Below are 22,823 nucleotides of genomic sequence, written 5' to 3' on the forward strand. Positions count from 1 at the left end.
GCTTTCTCATAGCTCATCAGTTTATCAAAGAACAGCACTGACGTGCAGCTGAAACCATGACCGCGCCTCCACCATGCGTCACAGACGGCTGCAGACTCACTGTTGGACCTCCTCGGAGCCTCATGACGCTTGAAAGGTTCAAAGGTCAGAGTTCAGCGTAACAAAAACATTGGTCTGAAAACAGTCAGGGCCAAGGACTGGACTGAAAGCCTTCAGCAGCTAAAGAAGTATTGGTCAACTTAAACAATCACCGAGTCGGCTCTTTGCAAACAGAAAGACATGAGCTGAGGCTCAAGACTTTTGCACAGCAGACTCTGGTTTTCAGGATTGCCTTTGGAATTAATAACAATAACAATAATAATAATAATAATAATGACGATGATGGATTGGATTTATAAAGCGCTTTACAATGCCACTATTCATTCACACACTGAGCCACAGCTGCAGCTGTGGCTGCAGCCACAGCTGCAGCCACAGCTGCCCTGGGGCAGACTGACAGAAGCCAGGCTGCCGTATCATGTCATTCCTGGAAGCATGTGTACAGATCAAAGAAGGAGAGCGCCTTGGTCCCGCCCACACTGTTTTATTAACAGGTGACAAGCACAGATTACTGCCCCCCACACCACAGACAAGCACACCTGCAGGTGCAGGTTCACCCCCACGTTCACCGTTTGACATCATGGAAGTGCCCGCAGGGCACTCACATCCCAGCTCCAGCGTTCCAGTCTTCCCAGTGTCTGAATGCACTCAAGTCCAGTTCATCTGAACGCCAGCTTGTTCCAGTGCAGCTTGGGGAAGCTGTAGTTCAGTAGTCGTCACAGTAGTCGTCCTGTTTCTTCTTCTTTTCTTATTTTTTGGTAATGACGCCCCGACAGGCGGAGCGGTGGTCGCCTCCAGGATCCCGGCCGCCGTACTGAGCGCGCCGCCTCACACACCGACGCGTTACAGGCCAGATGCATGAAGGAAACACTCGCTTTGTGCTGTTCGTATTCAACTCCGATATTCAAACTGAGCTTCAAACAGCGCCCGACCCCTCCACCTCACACCACACTTTTAATGGAGTCGGGTCGTTTCTGTCCGTTTCTCTGTAACTTTGAACGATTCTGTTTTGTGCGGTGGTTGGTCAGGTGTGCAAAGGTGTGCGAGTGGGCGGGGTTTGATCTCATTGGGACGTGTTATAGGTGAATGAATCACTTTCAGAGTTTCTGCCTTCAACGTCCAAGTCTGCTCATATCTGAGCGAGCTGAAGGAAGAAAACGAGCGTCCACGATCACCTGTCGCTCTCTGAAGGGTCAGCTGACTCCCCGCGGCTCGAGACCGTGGAGAAAACGCCGCTGCGGGAACTAAAGGACGGCCAAGTACCACTAGCTCAATGATAAAACCCCGAAGCTGACCTAGGCTCATACTCAGGAAATATTTCAGTGACATTCACAGCGCGCTCCTCTTCCTGGAGCTCCACACCTACATTCAGACTCCGCCTTTCCTCACCTGCAGTGCAAAAATCGTACCAAAGGTTTCAGCGTACACGAGATCGACGAACGGGGAGCGGTTTGCGAGGACTCATCTTCAGGATCGGGCCAAACTCACAAAAGTCGCTCAGTGCAAATATGAAAGTAAACAACTTTACACGACGGCGCAGCAGACGGCGGACGTCTCCGAGCCAATCAGACGAGAGCTGCTCACGCTTCAGCGGCAGCGCGAACATCACAAGGACGTCATCCTCAACCCAGAAAGGTCTCCCACATTCTTACAGATGGCAGACGTTTGAGGATCTATGGATCAGACTCCCAGCTCACAGCTGATGCTGACCGCTCTGCATATTAGAGCCGATCAAATCTTAATGATCAATCAAGCTACGAATCAGCTGATCCGACGAATCAAAGCTGCTTAAATTTAGCTTTAAAAGGTTCAATCATACGGAGCCCCGCAGGGGACATGGGAGAAAAAAAATTAAGACGTGCTTTTGTGAGATCGCGCAAAAGTTGAATTCCAACAATGGCGGCAGCTGCTTAGTTGTAATATTCCTCTTTCTGGGTCACAAAATACACTTAAGATATTTTGAGGCGTGAATGTAGTTGTGTAAACGTCAGATACCTGCTCGGTTTACAAGACATCACATATTTGCAAAAGTGCTCCGACGTTTTCGGAGATCTGACACCCGCCATCTCGAAGCTGACGGGAGGTCGAGACCTACTACGGCCGGGAGGAACACCGCTTTCCCGGCACATCGTGCCTCGACCTCCTGGTCGGCTTCGAGCCGGCGGCCTCCGAAGAATGCGGCTAAAACTTTTGCGAGGTCCCGCAAAAGTCCGTCTTAATTTTTTTCTTCCTCCATGTCCCCTGCGGGGCTCCGTACAATCATTCGTTTATTTCTGTGATGTTTTATTCATTTAAAGACCTTTTGGTGCATTCAGGGGACGCTCTCACACTTTGTGCTGCGCCGAGCTCTGAGCTGGGATAAATCTGTACCGCCTTCTGCTCTCGGGATCAGAGACCCTCTCGTATCGTCAGAGGACCCCAGAGGCGACCGACACTTTCTCAGCTCCTTTCTCTTTTACTGATTTTAGCTAACATCGCCGTCTGGCTGCTCAGCGATGACATCAAAAGAGAGGCGGAGTCTCCACATCCCCGGCCCCTCCCCTGTCGACTCCCCGTGAGCCGATCAGAGAGCTCAAAGGAGGGTGGATCATCTGAAACCCGCCCGGATGCGGGACTGAGCGGAGGGAGCCGATTGGCTGAAGTCTGAGAGTTCAGCTTGATTTTTGAACATCCTTCAGTGTTCGAGTCCGAGAAACAAAGAAAAGGAAAGAACTGCAGAGAGAGAAGAAGAGGAGACGCCGTCATCACTACAGTGCACACTTATATGTGTTAGCTTAGCATCAACAGTCTAACACAAAAACCTAATCATGAATGTAATCTCATTACTTCTGTCTGTAAGGAAATCAGTTGTTTAAGGTGAAAAAATAATACAATTCTGTGACAAACTAAAAGAAACAAACCGTCATGCTAACAGAGCATCTGCGTCCTGTTAGCAGTTATTAATAAAGCACACAGTGATCATCACTGGGAACTGACACTTTCAAGTTGCTCTGAAACAGCTAAAAAATAAATAAAAATAAAAGCTTTGATCTGAGCGCGTGTCTGAAACGTGAAGATGACTCACGCCGGCTTCAGGCTCCGGTGCTACGTTTGTGACTCGACCCCCGGCTGGCCGCCGCCCTCCGTCCCCCGCACCTTCTGCTCCTTGTCCTCCTTCAGCGTGGGGCTGATCTCCTCTTCGGGGTCGTAGTAATAAAACTTCCTCAGGTAGGCGATCAGAGGCCTGAGGGGAGCCAGGACAGATGTTAGCGGCTCGCTTACACTCTCCGACATTCAGGCGCGTTTTTACAACATGGACCTCGACGCAGACACGCACCGACTGATTTTTTTAGTAACAGCAATTCAGCAGATCACAGGACGCCGCTCTGGATCGTCTCCATCACAGCGACGGCGTTAGATCACCTTCGATCCGTTACTCATACCGAGGCTCTCAGCTAGCTTTAGCTTTTTGTCATGTTCTGGTGTGCTCGCTAACAGCAGGTCACCGTGAGAGCGCATGAAACGGGCTGTAATGAGTCACAGGTGAGACTCTACCTGCAGTTACATCACATGATCAAACCAAACATGTGAAACTGACATGAAGGATCAAATAAACAAAAGCTGCACAAGGAAACTAAACCAAATGATGCCTTAAAGAGAAACCCGCCACTGGTCTCAGTCACGCTGCAGCCCTTCATGCGTTTTGTTTTGGGTCAATATGATTATTTTCAACATTGTTTTAAATCCTCGCCCGGCGTCCTTCGAGGACCGCGGGATCTCGTGTCATGAAAAAGATCCACGGGACAGATAAACGTCAGCTTTGCGTCTCTAAGGTCAGGAGGACCGTGTCTGACGTGGGAGCGCTCAGGCGGGTACGTACGTGGGCAGCGGCAGCTCCTGGATGTGGTCGATCCGGACCAGCTGTCTGATGCAGAAGCGACAGAGATGCTGCAGAGACTTAACACTGCTGAACCTGGAGACCGGGTACAGGAGCTGGACTGGGGTCGGCGGCAGACCTGAACACACAAGGACACGAAACTCAAAATATATTAAATAAAGATTTTATATCAAGGAAAGTGAACCGGACAAAAGGCGAATCAATTCAAAGTCCAGTAATTATTATAGGAACATATTTGTGGACAGCCAGCCTTTGTAACTAACGCTGATGTGTCCAGATACTTACTGAGTGTACTTGTAAAATGTCCTGTCTGTGAAGGTAATGTAGATGAACTAATGTCTTCATTGGATCCTATAAACCTATCAACCCCCCCCCCATATATAATATAATACACGGCGCATCACTGACAGCACGAAACATGGACGCAGCTTCAGGGTTGGACAAACATCGAGGTCACACTGGCTGCGTAGTTGAGTAGTGTGGCTGTGACCCACGAGGCTCCCTGTTAGAATCTAATGACGAGCGGCTGCAGCCAAATCAAATCAAATCAAATCACTTTTTATTGTCACATCACATGTGCAGGCACACTGGCACAGCACATGCGAGTGAAATTCTTGTGTGCGAGCCCCACAAGCAACAGAGATGTGCAAACACAACAACACAAACGAGCAAAATACAAGAATGGCCAACCTGAAACTAATAAATATATGTACAATATATAATAGTGTATGCATTTCTGGATGTGTATACTAAATATTTTCCTACGTGTGTGTGTGTGTGTGTGTGTGTGTATACACATTTTACAAATTAAATAGTAAAAAAATAAAATAAAATAATAATAATAATAAAATATATAAAATATACAGAGTTGAATATGTGCAAAACAAGTGGCATTTATATGCCAGTTGTTTGTGGTGTTTGTGGTGCGTCCGAGGCTATGTCACGCGCTTGTGCAGCCACAGATATCCTGGAGCTGATTGGATGCTGGTACCTGGGACTCGCGAGCGCAGGAAGTACAGGAACTTTCCGTTCTTGGAGTGCATGATGGCTCGCTCGATGAACTCCACCACCGAGTGACAGCGGTCCTCAAACTTTGGGTGACACCACAGGCTGAACGTCCCTGCAGGACGAGAAACCGTGAGACGGGGACGCAGGCTCACAGGCGAGGCGTGGCGCTGCACAGGTGTGTGTGCGTTACCTCTGTAGTGCTCCATGCGTGTGTGGTGTGTGATTCCCTGCGACCTGAAGCTCAGACTCAGGATGTAGCGCGGGTCTGAGCTGTCCCGCACCAGAAACGAGCCGTCCGGTTTCCCCTTCAGCTTCATCTCAGCGTCCTCCCAGTTCATCGGCCCCCAGTACCAGCCGCACTGAAAGCAGATGCACAGGTTAGCTCCGCCCACTCGCACAGCAGGCTACAAAAGCAGGCGATAGTAGCTCCACCTTCTCCAGCTCCCTGAGGCTGGTGGCGAAGTTGCCGGCATCGGGTCGACTGAGCGGGCAGCGAGGGGCGAGCCGGGGGGGCGGGTGCTGCCCGTCGGGCCGCAGGGGGACGGGTCGAGGTAAACCTCGCAGGAAGGTGTCTGAAGGAGATGGGGGGGGCATGAGTTTACATAAACAAATACAGCTACAGAACAAAGATAAAAACGAAAATCAGGACGTAAAAACAAACTGTCACAACTGATGTTTGAAGTTTAATTATTGAAAAGCAAAACAATGACAAATGTGCTCATGAGTCAAAGCTAAAAATCAACACAGTAAAAAACAGAAAATAAACCTGAACAGGAAACGCATCAGCAAATAAACACACATGCCATTAATGACGTGTGTGTGTGTGTGTGTGTGTGTGTGTGTGTGTGTGTGTGTGTGTGTGTGTGCGCGCGCGCGCTACCGTTGAGGCTCAGGCTGTGCTGGATGGTGTTGAGGGAGGGGGGCAGGGCCATCGGTCGGGGGGGCAGCGACTGCATGGAGGCCCCGGCGCTGCGCTCCATGAAGGGGCCGTGCTGCTGAGGAGGACCCCCAAAATCATCTGCAAAAAACCATTTAAAATAATAAAAGAGCCAAAAAAATGCAACTTTATACGAAGTAACAATTCTAAAACAGAATAACTGCCTCTGATTGGTCCTCAGAGGACTAAAATCCTTCAATGAGACGATTAAAACAATTCCACGAAAACCCGTGAGAGCAGAAACTCACCTAAGAGTCACGGCGCACACACACACACACACACACACACACACACAGAAGGAGGAAGTGCAAACAGGAAGCAGAAAGAAGGAGGAAGTACCAAGCAGACTGAGGCTCCGTCTGGGAGGGGGAGGAGGAGTGGGGGGGTGGAGAGAGTTCCCCCCCCTCCGAGAAATATCCACATCGACCAGAGAGACCGTCTCACCTGGACACAGGTGAAAGCAGAGAGAGGGAGGGGTTATAGGAGAGAGGGAAAGATTAGTGAGCAGAGTGATCAGCTGACCTGATGAGTCATGTGATCAGACAGAAGCAGAGCTGAGAGGAGAGGGGGGCGTGTCAGGAGCAAAACAGGAAAAAAGTTTCGTTTTTCGGAATAAAACATAAATAATAATCGATGAAGAGCCGATGTTTGACACCGCGAAGCAGAGGAGTCTCTGACCCGGCCCGACTGTGACCGCGGGCAGGTCTGCACAGACCCACACCGCCCCGCCCCCAGCACCTGGCTCCACCCACACACACACTGGAGCACCCCACAAGTTTGGGAGGACCACAACTGTCAAATTCAGAAATAAATTAAATATTAAAAATATTTTTTAAAAACATACTTGATGTATTTAATGTGACATTTTTGGGTTGCTGATCAGAGGCAGGTCACATGAGTTTCACCTGCCCTCTGCTCACCTGGTCTCGCACATTAAAGAGCGTTTAACGTTCTCGCGGCTGCAGAGCACGCGTGAACGAGCTTATAGAGGAGTTCCTAATAAACTGGCCACTCAGAGCTGCTGAAAACACTCAGTCACACAAACTCAGGTAAAAACATCTCACCTGTTCACCTCTCACACACTCACAGCTGTGTGGACTCACCGGTGAAAGCCGGAGTGAAGGGCACCGGAGAGAAGGCACTGTGAGGTCTGGATACCTGCAGCCTGAAGACACAAACAACACCATCAGCACCATCACCTTCATCCTGACTGCAGAGCGAGGCACGAAGGTTTTAACGCTGCAACTCGTCAACATGTTCGTATCCACGGGAGCGATCTTGAGTGAGAATCAGCAACCACCCGACTCCACTCAGAATAAACATTTCAGCTCAAAGAAAAGCTTCAGGACACTTTGATGCTTTAAAGCAGGGGTGTCGAACTCCAGGCCTCGAGGGCCGGCGTCCTGCAGGTTTAGGATCTCACCTTGGGTCAACACACCTGAATCACATGATTAGTTCATTACCAGGCCTCTGGAGAACTTTACGGCATGCTGAGGAGGTCATTTAAAGCAGCTGTGTTGGCTCAAGAACACATCTAAAACCTGCAGGACACCGGCCCTCGACGCCTGGAGTTCGTTCAGATCCAAAGTGACCCCTTCAAACACCAGCATGACACAAAAACACGCCCTACACCTGCCGACAGAGGCACAGCCGCTCGCTGTGGTCTGAGTCTGGTGGACAGCGACTGCTTTGTTTCACACTACAGTCAGTGTGACTGTGGGGGTGAAATGTCACGTGTACACCGTCACACTGACTGCAGGTGAGCAGGTTAGTTGTGTCAACACAAACTAACCTGCTGCTCGAGGAAGCATCCTGAGGAGAGGGCAGTTTCACTTCCTGTGTGCCGACAGGTAAAGTCAGTGTTTATCTGGCAATAAAAACTGATCCAATCTAACACCTGGTGTCACCTGCCCAGGTGCTTTCAGTATCCATGGTTACAACAATACACCCCACTAATCAGTGTCACATGATCAGAGACACTTTCACTGTGAGCTGCACAGGAATACGAAACATGAAGTCTACTCGATCGGCCGCAAGAAAAATGAGACAGTCAGGAAATCCCCCGCTTCGAGGAAACGGGAAGTGAGTCGCCCCTGAACAAAAACAAGGTCACCGATTCGCTCTGATCCGTTCTGTGATGTCAGAGAAACTAAGCAGCTGATTAATCAATACTACCTGATCAGTTTGGGACCTCACCTGCCATCCTGGTCTGGGTTGCTGCAGGTGGACCCCCACACGTCCAACAGGCTGCCCCCCGACGACGTGGACGACGCTAGGGACGGCCTCTTGTCCAGCAGCCCCCCCGAGCCGCCACTCGAGCTCTTGGTTCTGAATAGCTTGCTGAGCCGGACCTTCAGTGACCCCCCCTTCCTCGACTTCCCCCGGGGCATCTTCTCCCCCTCCCTTCCTCCTGCACCCCCTTCCCCCTCCAGGACCACCAGAGGGGAGGCTGACCGACCCGCTGCCCCAGAAGCCACACCCAGTTTGGGGGTAGCGGCACGGCTCTGGGGCTGGGAGCGCGACTGGTGCTGATGCTGTGGGCGAGAGCGAGGGTCAGAGGATGGGAGGGGGTCGGGGAGCACCGCAGCAGCCTGGGACAGTGGCGGGCGGACAGGCAGGTACGGGCAGGGGGTGGCGGTGCTGCCGATGAGGGGCTGGGGGTCCACGCAGGAGGGGAGGGACACGGTGGCGCCGAGAACGGCGAGTGAGGACCGGCAGCTCTGATCTGTGCACACTCCCGCCTCCTCTGCCAGTCTGTGCACCTGCCGCATCAGCCCGCTGAGAGTCCCACTGGAGAACACAGTCCCCGCCCCCCCAGGCATCCCTGCACCCACCACCCGCTCTGTTTTCTCTGTGTCCTCCGCATCCCTGGACTCTGCCGCGAGTCCCCCCACCTCCTCTGACCCCAGACCCTCCAGGACCAGCAGGGCGTCGCTCGTCTCGCTGGGGTCCTCGCCAGGCCCGATGCCCCCGGACCCCGAGGCCAGGACGCCATGGCAGGAACAGCGAGGAAGCGAGAGCACCAGTTCCTGCCCGCCACTTCCTTCCCTCACCTCGCCCGGGTGTACTGGCCTCTGGGCCGGAGCCAGGACCGGGTCTTGACACCTGGGGGGGCAGGTCTTCCTGGGCTCCAGCAGCCCCGCCCGCAGGGCTTGGTCCAGCAGGCCCGGGGGCCACTTAGCCAGCCGGTCTGTCAGCAGGTGGTGTGTGTGGCACAGGACTGACCCGGACTCCGAGTCCAGAGCCGGGACGCCCCGCTGGGGGGCCTGGGAGCCCAGCCTCAGGACCGGGTGCCATTGCAACAGCTGCTGCGGCTGCAGGTTTTCCTGTGCAGGGGGGTTCTGGTCCTTTCCTCCCCCGGGACCAGCTGTCGCGCTGCCAGGACCCGTGCCCGGCACCGGGTCCAGCTGCTGTCTCTGTCGCTCTGCCTCCTCCTGCAGGAAGCCAGGGGGCGGCTGCTCCAGCCCGCACTCCAGGATCCGGTCTCCGGACCGCAGCAAGTTCTGGAGCACCATTAGCTGCGCTCCGTGCCCCGCAGAGCCGTGCCCACGCGGCACCGGGAAGTCCACAAAGTCTTCGGACGGAGGGGGCGACAACGGCGCCTCGGAGCCCGACGGGGCGTGCGTCAGCCCCAGCCCGCCGCTCAGCTCTCCTTTCCCGGGCAGCGGGGAGCTGTAATGCGGGGAAGCCGAGCCGAGGCCTGCCGAAGGGCCGCCAGAGTCCACATCGAACCCGCCGCCGCGGCGGCCCAGCACGGCTTTGACGGGGCCGAACCCGCCGCCCCCGGACATCAGCTCGTCGGGGTCGTCCAGCCGGTCGTACTCCGCGGCGGACACGAGCCGCATGAGCACGAAGTCCGGAGACATTTCTTGCTGCGCGTCATTCATGGCGGCGGCTAACGTTAGCTGCGCGGCTAGTCGCTCCGCTCTTACATAACAGCTGCGGGGCTAACGGCTAGCTGCTGCCGCATCTCCCGGCAGAGCTACCCGGGCCGCCGGCAGCGCACAGCCGCGGACATGTGAAGTCCGGTCCGGTTCGTGACGGCGAAGGCTCCGCTGGACGACGTCAGAACATGAAGGAACGAGAGAAACGATCCCGGTGCCGCCGCTCCGTGACGTTAGCTGTTAGCCTCCTAAAGACTCCTCATCCTCCGGTCAGACAACACGGCGGGAGGCGGGGCTGCGCACGCAGGATCGATCACCGATCATAGCTAAATGATTAACGGAGGGAACCGAACACCTGCCGGGATCTGACAGCCTCATGATGATGATGACGATTGTTGTCGTTTATTGAGGGAAAATGAAGATTTATGGAAAAAAAATAATTCGCTTTTAGTGGATCACTTTAAAATTTTAATGTTACGAACAGTAGTAAAGTTTTATTTCATTTAATTATTATGCAGTAATATACAGGTATTATTTTTAATTATTGTTTTTCAGTTGGTTGGATTTTTTTTAATGATTTCTTTTATTGTTTCTGTTTTTTATATTTCTTCTTTGAGTTTACAAAACATTATTAATATACTTATTTTACTTATCGGTGTTGTGTCTGTGTGTTTTAATCAATGACTGGTTTCTACAGTCATTGGTTTTAATTCATCCTCATACAGTTCCTTTTTTATTTTGGTGTGACGCGTACTCTCTGGGCTGTTTCCGGCTCGTGCAGCTTTTTCAGGGGAGTGTTTGAACTTTATTAAAAAGTCGCTGCGAGCAGGGTTCGAACCTGCGCGGGGAGACCCCATTGGATTTCAAGTCCAACGCCTTAACCTCTCGGCCATCGCAGCAGCCGGAGAGCAAGTGAGTTGACCGGGAAACTGAAGCTAAGAGTGACGTCAGAGGCTTCTCCAACAGTCAGTAACTTGTATGTGAAACGCAGACTGAGAGGCTGACGAGTCGACAACTGATGTCCGATGACCACGTAAAGAAAAACAAAAAGTGAATCATTGATTCTCGAGGTCTCAAAGGTGGTTCATCAGGAACAACCTACGGGCCAATCAGATCAATGGAAAACATCATCATTCCCGAAAATCCCTCTGAGGTCTGAAGGAGAAAGTCAGGTTCTCAAAGTAAGGCCCGTGGGTGGTCATCATTGTATTATTAGTGTATGGCTCATCGACAGGAGGTGGCCCTGCTGCTCTCACCTGTGCTCGTAGCAGGAACACCTGACCTGAGCTACAGCGGAGAGCAGGGAAACTCAAAGCTCAACAGGTGAGCCTCTAGAGCCCACAGGTGCTGCTTTGGCGAGCGAAACAGAAAACCTTTCCATTATTGTGCATTTCTCATTTTTCAGCTGTTTCCACAGCAACAGAGAGCTGGTTTATCATTTCCATTGTGTGTATATGCAGGACAGGGTGTCCAACATGTGGCCCGGGGTCCAGTCCGGTGCTCTGTGACAGCCAAAACCAGTTTTTGTTTTTTTTTTTAACCCTGCAGTGCAAGGACGCGCTGCAGGAAACACTGAACCATCCAGAACACATTTAGAAAGATTTAAAGGATATTCCGTAATGCTGAGCGCATAACGAGCTGCTCAGAAACCGTGGAGGCGACACGTGACGCACGCTGAGCCAGCCCGTCACCCCTTACCTGCAGATTCTTATGAATAACCCGTTTCCACACACACAGGCCCGACGAGCTTTACAATACTCTAGCTTTTCATGTCGATTTTATAGCGGTGCTGCAGAGCTTGCGCCAGCCTTTAGCAGCACGTCTGAGCACCGCTGGGACCTGAATCCTCAGTGTTGTACTTTAATGTTTTAAACTGAAGTCCCAACTGTCGCAGCTCACCTGTACTCAGGTAAAATCAGGAGTTTTGTGAATGCAGTCTGGTGCAGAGGAAGAGCGTTTGTTTTGAGGCAAAGCAGATAAAATAAAACACTCATGAGGTCACGTGACACCACACACTGCTTCACCCATCGCATCAGGATTTGACTGAGCCCCGATGTAGAGCAGTGAGAGGCTTTTATTTTGTCAGACTCCAGCAGGAAGCAGTAGCGTTGTGAAGAAGCAGCAGACGGTCAGTACAATATAGACTTTATTAGTTCACTAAAGTTGAATATGAAAGAAAAAGCAGATCGGCTTCAAATGATTCACAATTCAGAAATAAAACTTTCAGGTTCATGTCAACACAGGAAGTGCTTCCTCCCTACAGCTGCCGCGCCTCTACAAAATAAAAGCCTCCGAGGCCAGAGCCACTTGGCTTTCAGTGACCATCATATTTACCAACTGAAAGCAAAGCTCTCCGGCCGTAGAGGCGGCAATGAGCGCGCTCTGCAGCGTTTAAGCTTCGTGTCAGTGTTGGGGTTTTTTGTTGTTTTTCTTGAAACCGTCCCAACAGGAAGTCACCCAGTAGCGAGGAGCGACCGCCTTACTGCTAGTGAGTTCCAAAAAACAAAAATCATGGTTCTTTGTAGCGTCGAATAAACAAGCCAACAGTGGGAGACAGCCAGAGCTCAGCGTCCAATCAGCAGAGTCCAAAACGTTTGAGTCCAGGAGTCCGAGAAGAAGAAGAGCGAAAGCACAGAAGAGCTCGGGGAATGTTTTGTATCACTTTAACTTTATTTTCATCATAGCAATGGAAAAATAGAACCTCATACAAACGTCTTCAATCATCTGAAATCTTAACAAGCAAAAAGGTGAGTGACCCGTTCCCAAAGCAGGCGCGGCGGCGAGGAAACCCGAGGCAGCTCGCAGCACTCGCTCACGCCCGGGCTAAACTATTCCCATTTGGCACTCGCTCCTCTCAGCATCGTTTCGGCTTTTATTTTGAAGGAATTTAGTGCTGCCGTTGTTTGGAGGAGACCGAGCGGGCGGAGGCATCCGTCCCTCACAGCTCCGCCGCCATGTTTAGTGCTCAGAAGAAGAAACGTAAGAGCAACAAAAATCCAGTTTTCCACAGAAGAAGTAGTCCACGCAGTCACTCGATCAGCTGATTCCACACAGTTCCCCTCCTCCCCCTCCCCCTGAGCAGGGGGGGTGGCGGCGGCAGGTCGGTGACATCATCACGATGTCATAGGAGAGCCCAGCTACAGCGAAAGAGGCGGATCGCGGGCAGAGGCGGGGGAGGAGTGGAAGGAGAGGGGGTTTCTTTAAGGGGGAGGAGTCACAGTCCAGTCCACAGGCCATCCAAGAGGGGAGGGGGAGGGGGCGGGGTCATCGCCTGCAGGAACTGAAGGTGGTGTGATGTCATCATCTCTCGCTCGCTCACACGTCTCTCTCTCGCGCTCACACACAGACACTCATCTCTTCTTCTGCTGCTTCGAGCGAAACGCCGACAAACACAGAAGATTTAATCCAGCGGCCGATTTGTCCTCAGTGATGTCATCCGAAGTCTCATCTCGCCCTGACACGACACCCGCCATCTGCAGGAGACACAGAGAGAGAGGAGGGGTTAGAGAGGAAGTGACGCAGAGAAGCCACGAGAAGCATGCCTCCACCCTCACCAGGCCTGGCTCTTCAGCTTGCGGAGCTCCTTGGTGGCCCAGGTGGCGAGCGTCTTGGTCTTGGTGGTTTTGGAGCGCCGGCCTTCCGTCAGCAGGTCGTTGATGAGCGGGCGAACCTCCACCAGCTTCATCACATCTTTCCCAAATGCTGTGCACAGGTCACTACGGAACACACACGTCAAACAAACTGAGGCTTTTAATGTGAAAAGAATCTGAGCTCTCAAGCTGGACACTGGAGCATCGCCAGGGTAACCGTGCTGGTCTCAGAGGATGCGGTTTGTTTTCCATCACGCCATCAGCGTGGTGCATGATTTCTCTTCACCGACCACAACGCCTTAGACTTTGAACCATGTGACCCTCGCTGATCAGCTGTGGTGCAGACCACAGGAAGTTTAGCTCCTTCAAAATAAAACCATAAAAGCTGCTCTGTGATATCTGATCTGAGCATGAAGTGTTCTGGGGTAAAGGAACCCTCTGATTGGCTGTGACCTCCTGATAAGATCTCCATGTTGGACCAACATGGTCGAGCTTCAGCTCCACCCCCTGCTTACCCGATGAGTCCGGCAGCGTTGGCCACCACGCCGTCAGAGTGGTCCTCGTCTTCGGCGATGTGGTGGATGAAGGAGAGGATGAACTCCACCCGAGGCTGCACCAGCATCACGTCGGCTGCAGGGGTGGAGAGGAGATGAGGGTGAGAGAGCAAGTAAAGCAAACAGGAGGTTTTTTTTATTTGTTGGGTCCCGCAAAACCAGGAAGCTGTGAGTTCGGCGGCAGCCTAAAGCTTCCCGGGTGAAAAGGACCCACGTCTGTCTGCGACATCACTAAAGCCTCCTGCTGACTGCAAGCAGGAAGAGGAACTGACGTCGCTGGAGCTGTGGTCATGCGATCACAGCGATAACCGTTAGCACTTAGACAACCAGGTAGCCCCAGACACCTGAGGACAGACGCTGCCAGAGAGACCGTCTGTCCGTGTGTGTGTGTGTCCTTACGGTGGACGTTCTCCTGGTCTCCCTTCAGGCCCTGGATGATGCCGGTGTAAGCCTCCAGGCAGCCCTCCCTCAGCTCGTTCAGGTAGTCCACCATGTCGTAGTCCGTCTGAAACACAGGTTCAGATGTGTCAGGTGAACTCGGACAGACAGGAAGTAAATCTGTGAGGTCAGAGGTCTCAGATACACGTGGTTGGTTTTACATCACGGTCAGCGTGGTGCATGAGTTTTCATCACAGACGTCCGAATCTAAGCTGAGCATTTCTACACTCGAAGCCCAAGTTCAAGATTCAGTGTGTGTTCAGACATCTGAAGGGGCGGGGCTTTACCTTGTCCACCTGAGCCTGCGATGCCTGCTGCAGGGTGTCCAGGACGATGTCCAGGTACTTCTTGAACTCGCCCCCGATGGCCAAAGCGATGTCGCCAAACGCAGAGAGGATCTGAGGCTTCACCGACCGGTGCACATTCTCGTTCTGTAAACAGACCAACGTTTAACATCTGCACACCTGTGAGAGGGTCAGACAGGTGAGCGGCACAAAGACTGCTTTGGAACACGGCAGCTGTTAAATGTCCATCAGGTGATCAAACAGCACCAGAGGAAGGTGAAGTCTGGGATCAATAATCCACACCTGTGAACAGGTGGCTGCTCGCTACACCTGGATCATCATGTGACTGTGGGTCGGAATATCTGGACCGACCCTGTGAGGGGCAGACGGGAGCTAATGTGGAAACTGAACCAGCTGACTGTGTGGGGGTCAAAGGTTGACTGGAATGGAACTGAATTTCTACAGCTTCACTGATGTCAGAGCAGCCAGCTAACGGCGCTGTGGCCCAAATCTGTGCCACACAGGAAGTGCTCCTGCCACTGAGCATGTGCAGAAAAACTCGAGGAAGTGATGAGAGAGGAAGTCTCAGATAAACGTGGTTTTCACATCACGGTCAGTGTGGTGCATGTCAATAAAGACGAAGTAGCTCCTCCCCCTCCTCACCCCGAGGTTCTCCAGCAGCAGCTGCATGATCTCGTCACAGTACGGCAGGATGTTGGACATCAGCGCTCTGCACAGGTCGCACACGAGACCCACGGCCGCCAGACACACCTGCAGCAACACGTCAATGACATCATCAACACTGTGACGTCTGAGTCAGTGATGACATCAGAGCTCCTCCTCCATAAACAGCAAACTTGCCTCTCAGCTCCGAGGTCAGACCGCGACTGTGAAACAGGAAGTGGTGATCAGCTGTGCGAGTCCTACCTGATACTCTGCGTAGTTCTTCAGTCCGATGGCAAGGAACGGCTTAAAGGCCTCCATGTATTTCTGGAAGTCGCTGCCCAGAACTGCAAGAGAAATGTGCAGAGTGAGACACGTGGAGAGCCGCGCCCTCTGAACACAACACGTCACTGCCCTCGCCGTGTAGTCACTCAAGTAACTGTGGCGTACCTTCGACGAGCGTGGACACGGCCATCAGCGCGTCCTCCTGCACGCCTCCGGAGCCGGCAGTGCTCTGAAACATCCTCAGCAGGGACGCCATCACCACGTCTGAGATCTGCAGGGCATCCTGATGCTGCACTTTACGCAGGACGTTCTGCACACACACAGGAAACACTCAGAACCACCATAATAAGAGCATGAGCACAGAAAGGCTCAGGTGTCCCGTCTCACCTGCAGAGTGGCGCACAGCAGCGACTGCAGGTCGTTGAACTGGATCCGATCTGAGGTGCTCTGGATGTGAGACTGGAAGACAGGAAGTTAAGAGACGTGAAGCCAGTGCCTTTTCAAATTAAAAGCTGCCTGGTCTGCTCAAACCAGTTTATTTCAGCTCTATGTTTTTTCTCTTGAATGACTTTGAGATCCAAGCGATGCTCACAACGGCATCGATGTCGCTCTGCCCCTAAGACGGCGCCCTCACCTCCATTTGCAGGACCTGCTGCAGCCGCTCCATGATGACCAGCGTGGTTTTCTGCACGGCGGGGTAGCAGTCCTTGGCGCTGTTCTTCACGATCTCCATCAGAGCCTCGTACGCCGCAGAGCGCAGGTTGTTCTGGTGACCATCGGGCCTGAGAGACAGGAACAGACCAATCAAAGACGAGTACGCAGAGCGCTGTCAAGGAGGCACGACGGCTGCCCGATGACTGAGCGCATTCAGCTGTCGAGCCCCGCCCACAAACGTCGACACGATCACAGAAACCTCTGTGATGACATCATCATTTAAGCGGTTAACTCGAAGTGTTAAAGTGAAGGAAACAGCAGCTGTGACACGATCGGCGAGCCGACAGGAAGCCGTCTGCCAGCTCTTTATGCAGTTCACTCTGCGCTCTGAAACCAGGAAGTGGTCACACCGCCATCAGGCTGCGGTCGTCAGAGGCACAGACGCATGTGTGAGCATCGTCATACCTGTCTGTGGTCTCCAGAAGCTTCTGCACGATGATCTCGAAGGACGAGGACAGGCAGTAGGTGTTCGGCTCCTCCTGGTCCTCGGCGGCATCCGTGGCTTCGTACGCCGCCTCTGCGAGAGACGAAAAGGCCTGAGGGAGGAGACGACAGGTTAAGGTTTCCACCGAAGAAGAACGAAATCTGAGGTCGGGTTCGTTTTGACAGAGCTCTCTCAAAGGCCACATGACGCCCAGCGCGGACCGGCGACTCACCCAGCAGACGTTGGAGGCCACTCTGGGCTCCGCCCCCAGGCCCTCGATCAGGCACTGCAGCAGGGGGGCCAGGTAGACCTCGTTGATGGCAGCTTCGGGCAGCAGCTCGCAGATCCTGCCCACCGTCCACGCCGTGGTGTCCCTCACCACCACGCTGGGGTCCTTCATCAGCTCGATCAGGGTGGGCATCGCCTGCAGGAGGAGGGGGTGGAGTTTAGTACACAGAGGGATTTGTGTGACAGACAGAAGACTGGGCGAGCTGGGCGAGCTGCTCGAGCGTCTCACCTGTATGACGAGCGGCTTGAGCTGGTTTAGCTCGGGTCCCTCCAAGATGGAGCCGAAGGCCATGACGGAGGCGTCGCGGTAACGCCAGTCGGGATGTTTGATGTTCTCTTTGATGAAGGGCAGCACGTGGGGAACCACGTCGTCCTCGCAACAGGTGGCGAGCAGCATCAGGCACACGCCGGCCGCCTTACACGGGTTCCAGTCGTCGTCGTCATCATTCTCGTCCTGCAGGAAGAGGAGAAGGCGGAGCTAAACAGGTAGACTCAAAGCCACAGACAGGTAAACGGGATGAGGCTCCGACAGCTGAGCTACCTGCTTGGTGAGGGTCTGGGTGAGGATGGGGACCAGGTACTGCAGCGCACCTTTGGCATAGAACTTACTGGTGTGCTCGGGGGGGCGTCCCTGCTCCGAGGCCTGCGATTGGACGAGACAGAAAGAGCGAACCGTGAACAAACAGGAAGTAAAAAACAACTTCCTGTTGGTTAAAGGAAGCGTCACACTGACCTCTGAGGCCTCGATGGCCAGATCCATCTCCTCATCACAGACGTTGGACCAGAACTCGATGCCCTGCAGCGCCACCTCATCAATGTCGCTCTTCATCGCCTCGATGGTGATCTGAAACAGGAAGTGACAAGAGTAGCGGCGCTGCTGAGACGACTCCGACTGACTCTCGGGTTTAAATAAAGGTTTGTGGTGTCTTACCGCGAACAGGGCGGGGCCCATGTACGTCTCCATGTACTGATAATACAGAGACATGATCTTCACCAGGTTCTGCAGGGCCGCCACGCGCACCTGAAAGAGCAGTAGGTGAGTGCATTTGAGGGGTCAAAGGTCACGGGCATTACGCTGGCGTTACTCACTCTGGTGTCGGGACACTGCGTGGCTTCACAGACGACCTGCATGATGAAGTGTCGCTCCGTCTGAAACAGGAAGTACACATTTGTCAGCGTGATTCCCTGCAAATAAAGTTACATTAAAAGGGGGAGGAGTTAGGAGAAAGCAACGTACGTCCTTGTCGAAATTGGCTTTAGTGAACTCGAGCGAGTTGAGCAGCGCATTGGTGGCGGCCAGCTTCACGTTGTTGCTGGGCTCCTCCTTCCTCATGCCCTGGATGATGGCCGTCAGGATCTGGTTGGCGTTCTCCTGCAGCTGCTCCGGGTCCTGCGGAAAACAGCTGGGTGAGCGAACACTTGGGTAACAACAGGCGGCGTGCTTTAACGTGCTCGCCGTGACTCACGATGTCCTGGCAGATGTAGCCGATGGCCTCCAGCGTGGACTCCTTCATGTGTTCCGTGCTCGACGGATCGGTGACGTTGGCGACGAGCTGCGGGATCAGCTCGGGCCACTGGTTCACGGGAATCTCGGCGCAGGCGATGCCGGCGACGCACTGCGAGGCCGAGCTGGGCCGGTACGTCTCCGTGCCCAGAGTCTGTAGAACCTGCCGGAGACACGGGAACCGTTAGACAGGTGGAGGCGGTGGCGGACGGTGAGCGGGGTTTGCTCGGCCCTTACGTAGTTCTTGATCTCGCGGCGAGCGTTGATGTCGATGGCTAGCCATCTCTGCTGGTACTGCGCCTTGACATCGGGGTCTTTGGATGTCAGCGAGTTCTTCACCTGCAGACCGGCAGCAACTCGAGCCACCTGAGTGTTCCCCGGGTTCGCCAACACTTTGGACAACTCCACCAGGAATGTGGGCTGAAGGAGGAGGAGCAAAGGTCACATGATGAGCGTCACTGATTACGTCAAACATCTGGTTTGAGTTACGGTGAAACAGTGAGAGTGAAGGAAGCTTTGTGCAGAAGCGACGACGCTGGGATTTTTACTGGAGCTGAAACACAGCTTCTCGTTACAACAGCTGCTCTGCGTCTCTGGTTTCAGGTGTAAACGTGTGAACAAGAAGGCAGCAGGTACGATCACAGACAGGAAGCACTAACAGGAACCAGAGATCGGTCGCCGACCTGGAACCAAGTCTTACTTTAGCTTGTCAACATTAAGTCGCTGTCAGTTTGCTGGGCGGAGCATTAAACAGACTTAGTGATTTGATTGCTCGCTCTGCTTCCATTCATTCTGTCTGCACAGGTGAGGCACACCTGACCCCGTCGCTCTGCTTCAGGCTGAAGGACGGCGAGCTACAACTGACGTCAGACCAGAGAAGAAAGCTGACCGAAGATATTTTTGGACTGAAATACTTTTCCCCTCACACCTGACAAGACGCAGCGTGCTCCTCCTGCCAGAAGGTGGCAGTAGCACACGCAGACAGAGGCAAACAGCAAAGAACTGCCAACTACGTTTCTTCTGTTTGCAGGACGCCATCAGCATCACGCCTCCTGCAGGTGTCCAGGTGCTCTCAATCAGCTCCAACCAGAACTTTTATTTTTCTCTGGACAGACAACTAACTGTTTCTCTGCAGTGAGCAGACGACCACAGCAGCACTGTGTGTGTGTGTGTGTGTGTGTGTGTGTGTGTGTGTGTGTGTGTGCGTGCAGATATTCTTTAGCATGCAGAAACCACGATCCAGCAGAAACATCTGGATTTGAACAGTCAGTTTTAAATATCAGATCAGTGGACTTTCTGGCCACGATGGCGGCGTCTGGCAGGAGTTATTGACTCGGTCGGGTTACACTCTGCCGAGTTTACAGTTTTATTGTCAACACACTGTAAAGCGAAGGGGTGGGGCTTAATTTATAACTGCGAGATAAACGGTAACTGTTCTTACCTTTGTCTCTAACACAGAGACCATTTGACCACAGAGTCTGATATTTATCTTCCTGACACAGCAAAAACTACAAAATAAGAAACTACAGAAAGTCATCTTTGATTTTATTGGTTCCCGCCGACGATGACATCACCTCACACAGCTGACGATCGTATGGAGTGTCTGTGTGTATAAACAGGAAGAAACATTTCCTCAGGTGAACCTGCTGCTCAGGATGGCTCACCTGGTCTCCCAGTGACGCGTGACAACAGCGCCCACATGGTCACAAACTACACCGCCACAGCCCCATGGCGGCTTTACTGCAAACCCCACCGGCCCTACCCCGACTCCCCCACCACCTGCACCTTTTAGTTGGAGTTCTACATGCCAGTCACCACATCTGACAACACATTTAAACATTTCCCTGAGTAACAAGTAAGCCACGTAACCGCAACACCCTGACTCATCAAGCCCCACCCTCACTACAGAATATCAGTCAAACCTGACCACACAGTCAAGAAGGGCGACCCGTGGAGACGGCATCCAACCCTCACAGAAACCCTGGAACAGCTGTGACCCTCACACTGATGTTTCACAGAGACCCACCTGCTCGCACTTGCCGGTCACACCTGGTCACAGAAAGCTGCAGTCATGTGACCAGCAGAGACAGCCCGTTTACAGAGATATACTCGCTCAACATACATATTTATACTCGCTATGAACCTTCACAGACACTCGCTATGAACCACTTCCTGTTCTGGTTGAAGTTAGCATGTGTACTTAAATAGTATATGAGGGCAAGGTCAAAGGTCAGGACCACACAAAGGGTATGTAGAAATGTGGGAGCATCAGCTTCGCCCTCTGATGAAGACCTTGAAGTGGCTGAAGCATGCAGACCCTGGCACGGTCATATCAGGAGCCAATGGAGGCTTTCACTGTGACACATATGTGAAGAGTGTGCGTGCGTGTGTGCCAATGCAGAGGGAGGAAGGGGAGGAGGAAGGAGGAAAAGCCGGCGGGATCCAGCAGTCCTCGGTCCCTGTCCGCTCCTCTCCTGCAGCAGCCTGAGCTCCAGCTGCTCTCCCTCCATACTCACCAGGTTCTCTATGGCCGCCTGCTCCAGAAACTTCTGCGCCGCCTCCAGCTCATTCCGGTCTGCGGACAGAGGAGAGAGGAGGGGGCTGGTTAGCGGACGGGCTAACGCACGGTGGTTAAACGTGTTCACCAGACGTTCACACACAAGCACCCGGCCCCGGGGTGGATGTCCCGCACTAATGATTCACCTCAGACTCAGAAAGTTTAACTCCCGCCCCGGTGAGAGCCATCGGTGGTACCGAGAAGCACACCGACCCTACAACATGCGCGCTAGCCACCTGCACTGTGCTAGCAGGCTAACGCTAGCCGACACGTTTCCAGAGACGCGCATGAAGTTTTATGTGCAAACAGCGGAGCCGCTAAAACTGCGCCAACTCCGCTTAAAGCAGCGGAGCAGAGGTCAACTCACAACCAGGGCGCTCGCCTGTGCCCGCAGCGACTCTAAAGCGGCGTTACCCAGGAGAACACGCCGAGAAAGCGGCCGACAGTTTGAATGGCCCGAGCTAGCGAAGAAGCTAACGGCTAACCCGGGCATGGGCAGGGTCGCGGCTTCTGATCGGGGACACACAGCCGGCATTACGGCCTATGTGGGCCCGAATCCGCGTGATGGCGATATGACAACGTCTTCTGGTTTCCCGTCGACAGGCTAAAGGGTTACCAATGCCATTAAAGTGTGCTTAAACGCCCGGTAGAGTGCTAAGTCACCAGCGGCGTCAGGCCGTAACGCTAACGGGTTAGCACAGTGAGCTAGCATGGTTTCCCTCCTCCCTGCTTCCAACTTTCCCCGGTGCTCCGGGCAGCCCGCCGTCTCGCAAACACCGCACCCCCCGGCCGGGCATCGGGCCCGGGCCGCCGGCTGTGTGCGCTGCGTGATGCAGGGACTCACCCGGAGAGACGGTTTTTTCGAGAATCGTGATGAGCTCCATTCCTTCCCCCGGCTGCCTCTCTTCAGTCCGACACTTTCGGTTGCCGCGCAGCGCCCACAGCGGATTATATTTCTTCCACGGAGCTCGGTCGTTGTCAGGCACAGGACGGGTTCAGTCGGTGATACGGGTGGCGGAGGTTCCCCGGTCTTCGTTCGGCGTATTTTCACTCGGATGTTGCGGGAAATGTTGACAGCGTCGGCGCAGAGTCACGTCTCGTCGCTTCACCGCCGCCCGTTCGCATCCTGTGCTACAGGGAGGGAAAGGGCTGCGCGCTTCTCTCCCGCGGAGGGATATCACGCAGTGACGCCAAAAAACGTGCTGCCTTCAGGGACCGCCGGACACCATATCATCCTGTCTCAGTACACTGAGATTTCATTTCATGTAATTTTTCACACATGGTGCAACAGTAATTAATTTCCTACACACAAACCTTCCTTTGAATTAAAACAACACTGCATCCATGCATGAAAAGGAGCAGGAGCTGATGACTGAAAATATAGATATCATTACATCACTTTTAAACTACACAAATACATAATATCTTATTCTACTTAGTTTTTAATGTTCGTTATTAAAACACTAAAAGAATGATTACATTTTTGCTGCAGTTTGAATCACACAGTTTATTTTTTTTATGTATTTATTCATGTAGTTGAAAATATTTTCTTTTAAAATGCAGCTTAACAGCTGTTAGTGTTATAAATACCTTTCCATTAAATTGAATTGGTAGCTGGGATATGCTCCAGCCTTCCCCCCAATAGAACCCATCCATCCACTCTTTTCCGTTTATCCAGAGCGGGGTTGCAGCCTAAGCAGAGAGGCCCAGACTTCCG

At 53.0% G+C, this 22,823-nt stretch overlaps 2 protein-coding genes across 4 annotated transcripts; both read right to left on the reverse strand.

Annotated features, from left to right (window-relative positions):
- Positions 1 to 567: 567 nt before the first annotated feature.
- On the reverse strand, positions 568 to 10,437 carry LOC309705236 (uncharacterized protein). Of its 2 annotated transcripts, XM_082530917.1 has the most exons (10): positions 8,118 to 10,437; positions 7,025 to 7,086; positions 6,261 to 6,365; positions 5,865 to 6,002; positions 5,417 to 5,556; positions 5,175 to 5,343; positions 4,968 to 5,096; positions 3,959 to 4,094; positions 3,164 to 3,322; positions 568 to 2,811 (listed from the first exon to the last, which is right to left on the reverse strand). In XM_082530917.1, the coding sequence occupies exons 1-9, from the start codon at positions 9,806 to 9,808 to the stop codon at positions 3,184 to 3,186; spliced, it is 2,709 nt and encodes a 902-aa protein (XP_082387043.1). In that variant the 5' UTR covers positions 9,809 to 10,437; the 3' UTR covers positions 568 to 2,811; positions 3,164 to 3,183. The 2 variants fall into 2 exon arrangements, with proteins under 2 accessions (XP_082387043.1, XP_082387044.1); XM_082530918.1 differs by lacking the exon at positions 6,261 to 6,365 and having other exon boundaries at positions 8,118 to 10,433.
- Positions 10,438 to 11,933: 1,496 nt separating this feature from the next.
- On the reverse strand, positions 11,934 to 22,287 carry kpnb1 (karyopherin (importin) beta 1; the record flags this gene model as incomplete). 2 transcript variants are annotated; one of them, XM_082530920.1, is made up of 22 exons in its annotated part: positions 21,951 to 22,287; positions 21,066 to 21,124; positions 18,787 to 18,969; positions 18,512 to 18,712; positions 18,283 to 18,435; positions 18,135 to 18,194; positions 17,977 to 18,066; positions 17,779 to 17,889; positions 17,587 to 17,688; positions 17,275 to 17,499; positions 16,990 to 17,181; positions 16,739 to 16,869; positions 16,254 to 16,401; positions 16,007 to 16,078; positions 15,785 to 15,929; positions 15,599 to 15,681; positions 15,335 to 15,442; positions 14,675 to 14,818; positions 14,349 to 14,454; positions 13,911 to 14,025; positions 13,360 to 13,521; positions 11,934 to 13,278 (listed from the first exon to the last, which is right to left on the reverse strand). In XM_082530920.1, coding segments are annotated over exons 1-22 (2,631 nt in total). In that variant the 5' UTR covers positions 21,991 to 22,287. The 2 variants fall into 2 exon arrangements, with proteins under 2 accessions (XP_082387046.1, XP_082387045.1); XM_082530919.1 differs by lacking the exon at positions 11,934 to 13,278 and having other exon boundaries at positions 13,356 to 13,521.
- Positions 22,288 to 22,823: the final 536 nt, after the last annotated feature.

The sequence above is a fragment of the Aulonocara stuartgranti genome (genome assembly GCF_965226115.1).
Source record: "Aulonocara stuartgranti genome assembly, chromosome: 4".
In the NCBI taxonomy this organism is placed as follows: Eukaryota; Metazoa; Chordata; class Actinopteri; order Cichliformes; family Cichlidae; genus Aulonocara; species Aulonocara stuartgranti.

What these genes read in the sequence shown, in the direction of transcription:
- LOC309705236 (XM_082530917.1), bottom strand. Translation starts at nt 9,808, where the DNA reads ATGAATGACGCGCAGCAAGAAATGTCTCCGGACTTCGTGCTCATGCGG. An exon ending in AACCCAGACCAGGATGGCAG is followed by an intron (nt 7,087 to 8,117) that starts GTGAGGTCCCAA and finishes TTGTGTCTTCAG; the next exon opens with GCTGCAGGTATCCAGACCTC. An exon ending in GCCTCAGGGAGCTGGAGAAG is followed by an intron (nt 5,344 to 5,416) that starts GTGGAGCTACTA and finishes ATCTGCTTTCAG; the next exon opens with TGCGGCTGGTACTGGGGGCC.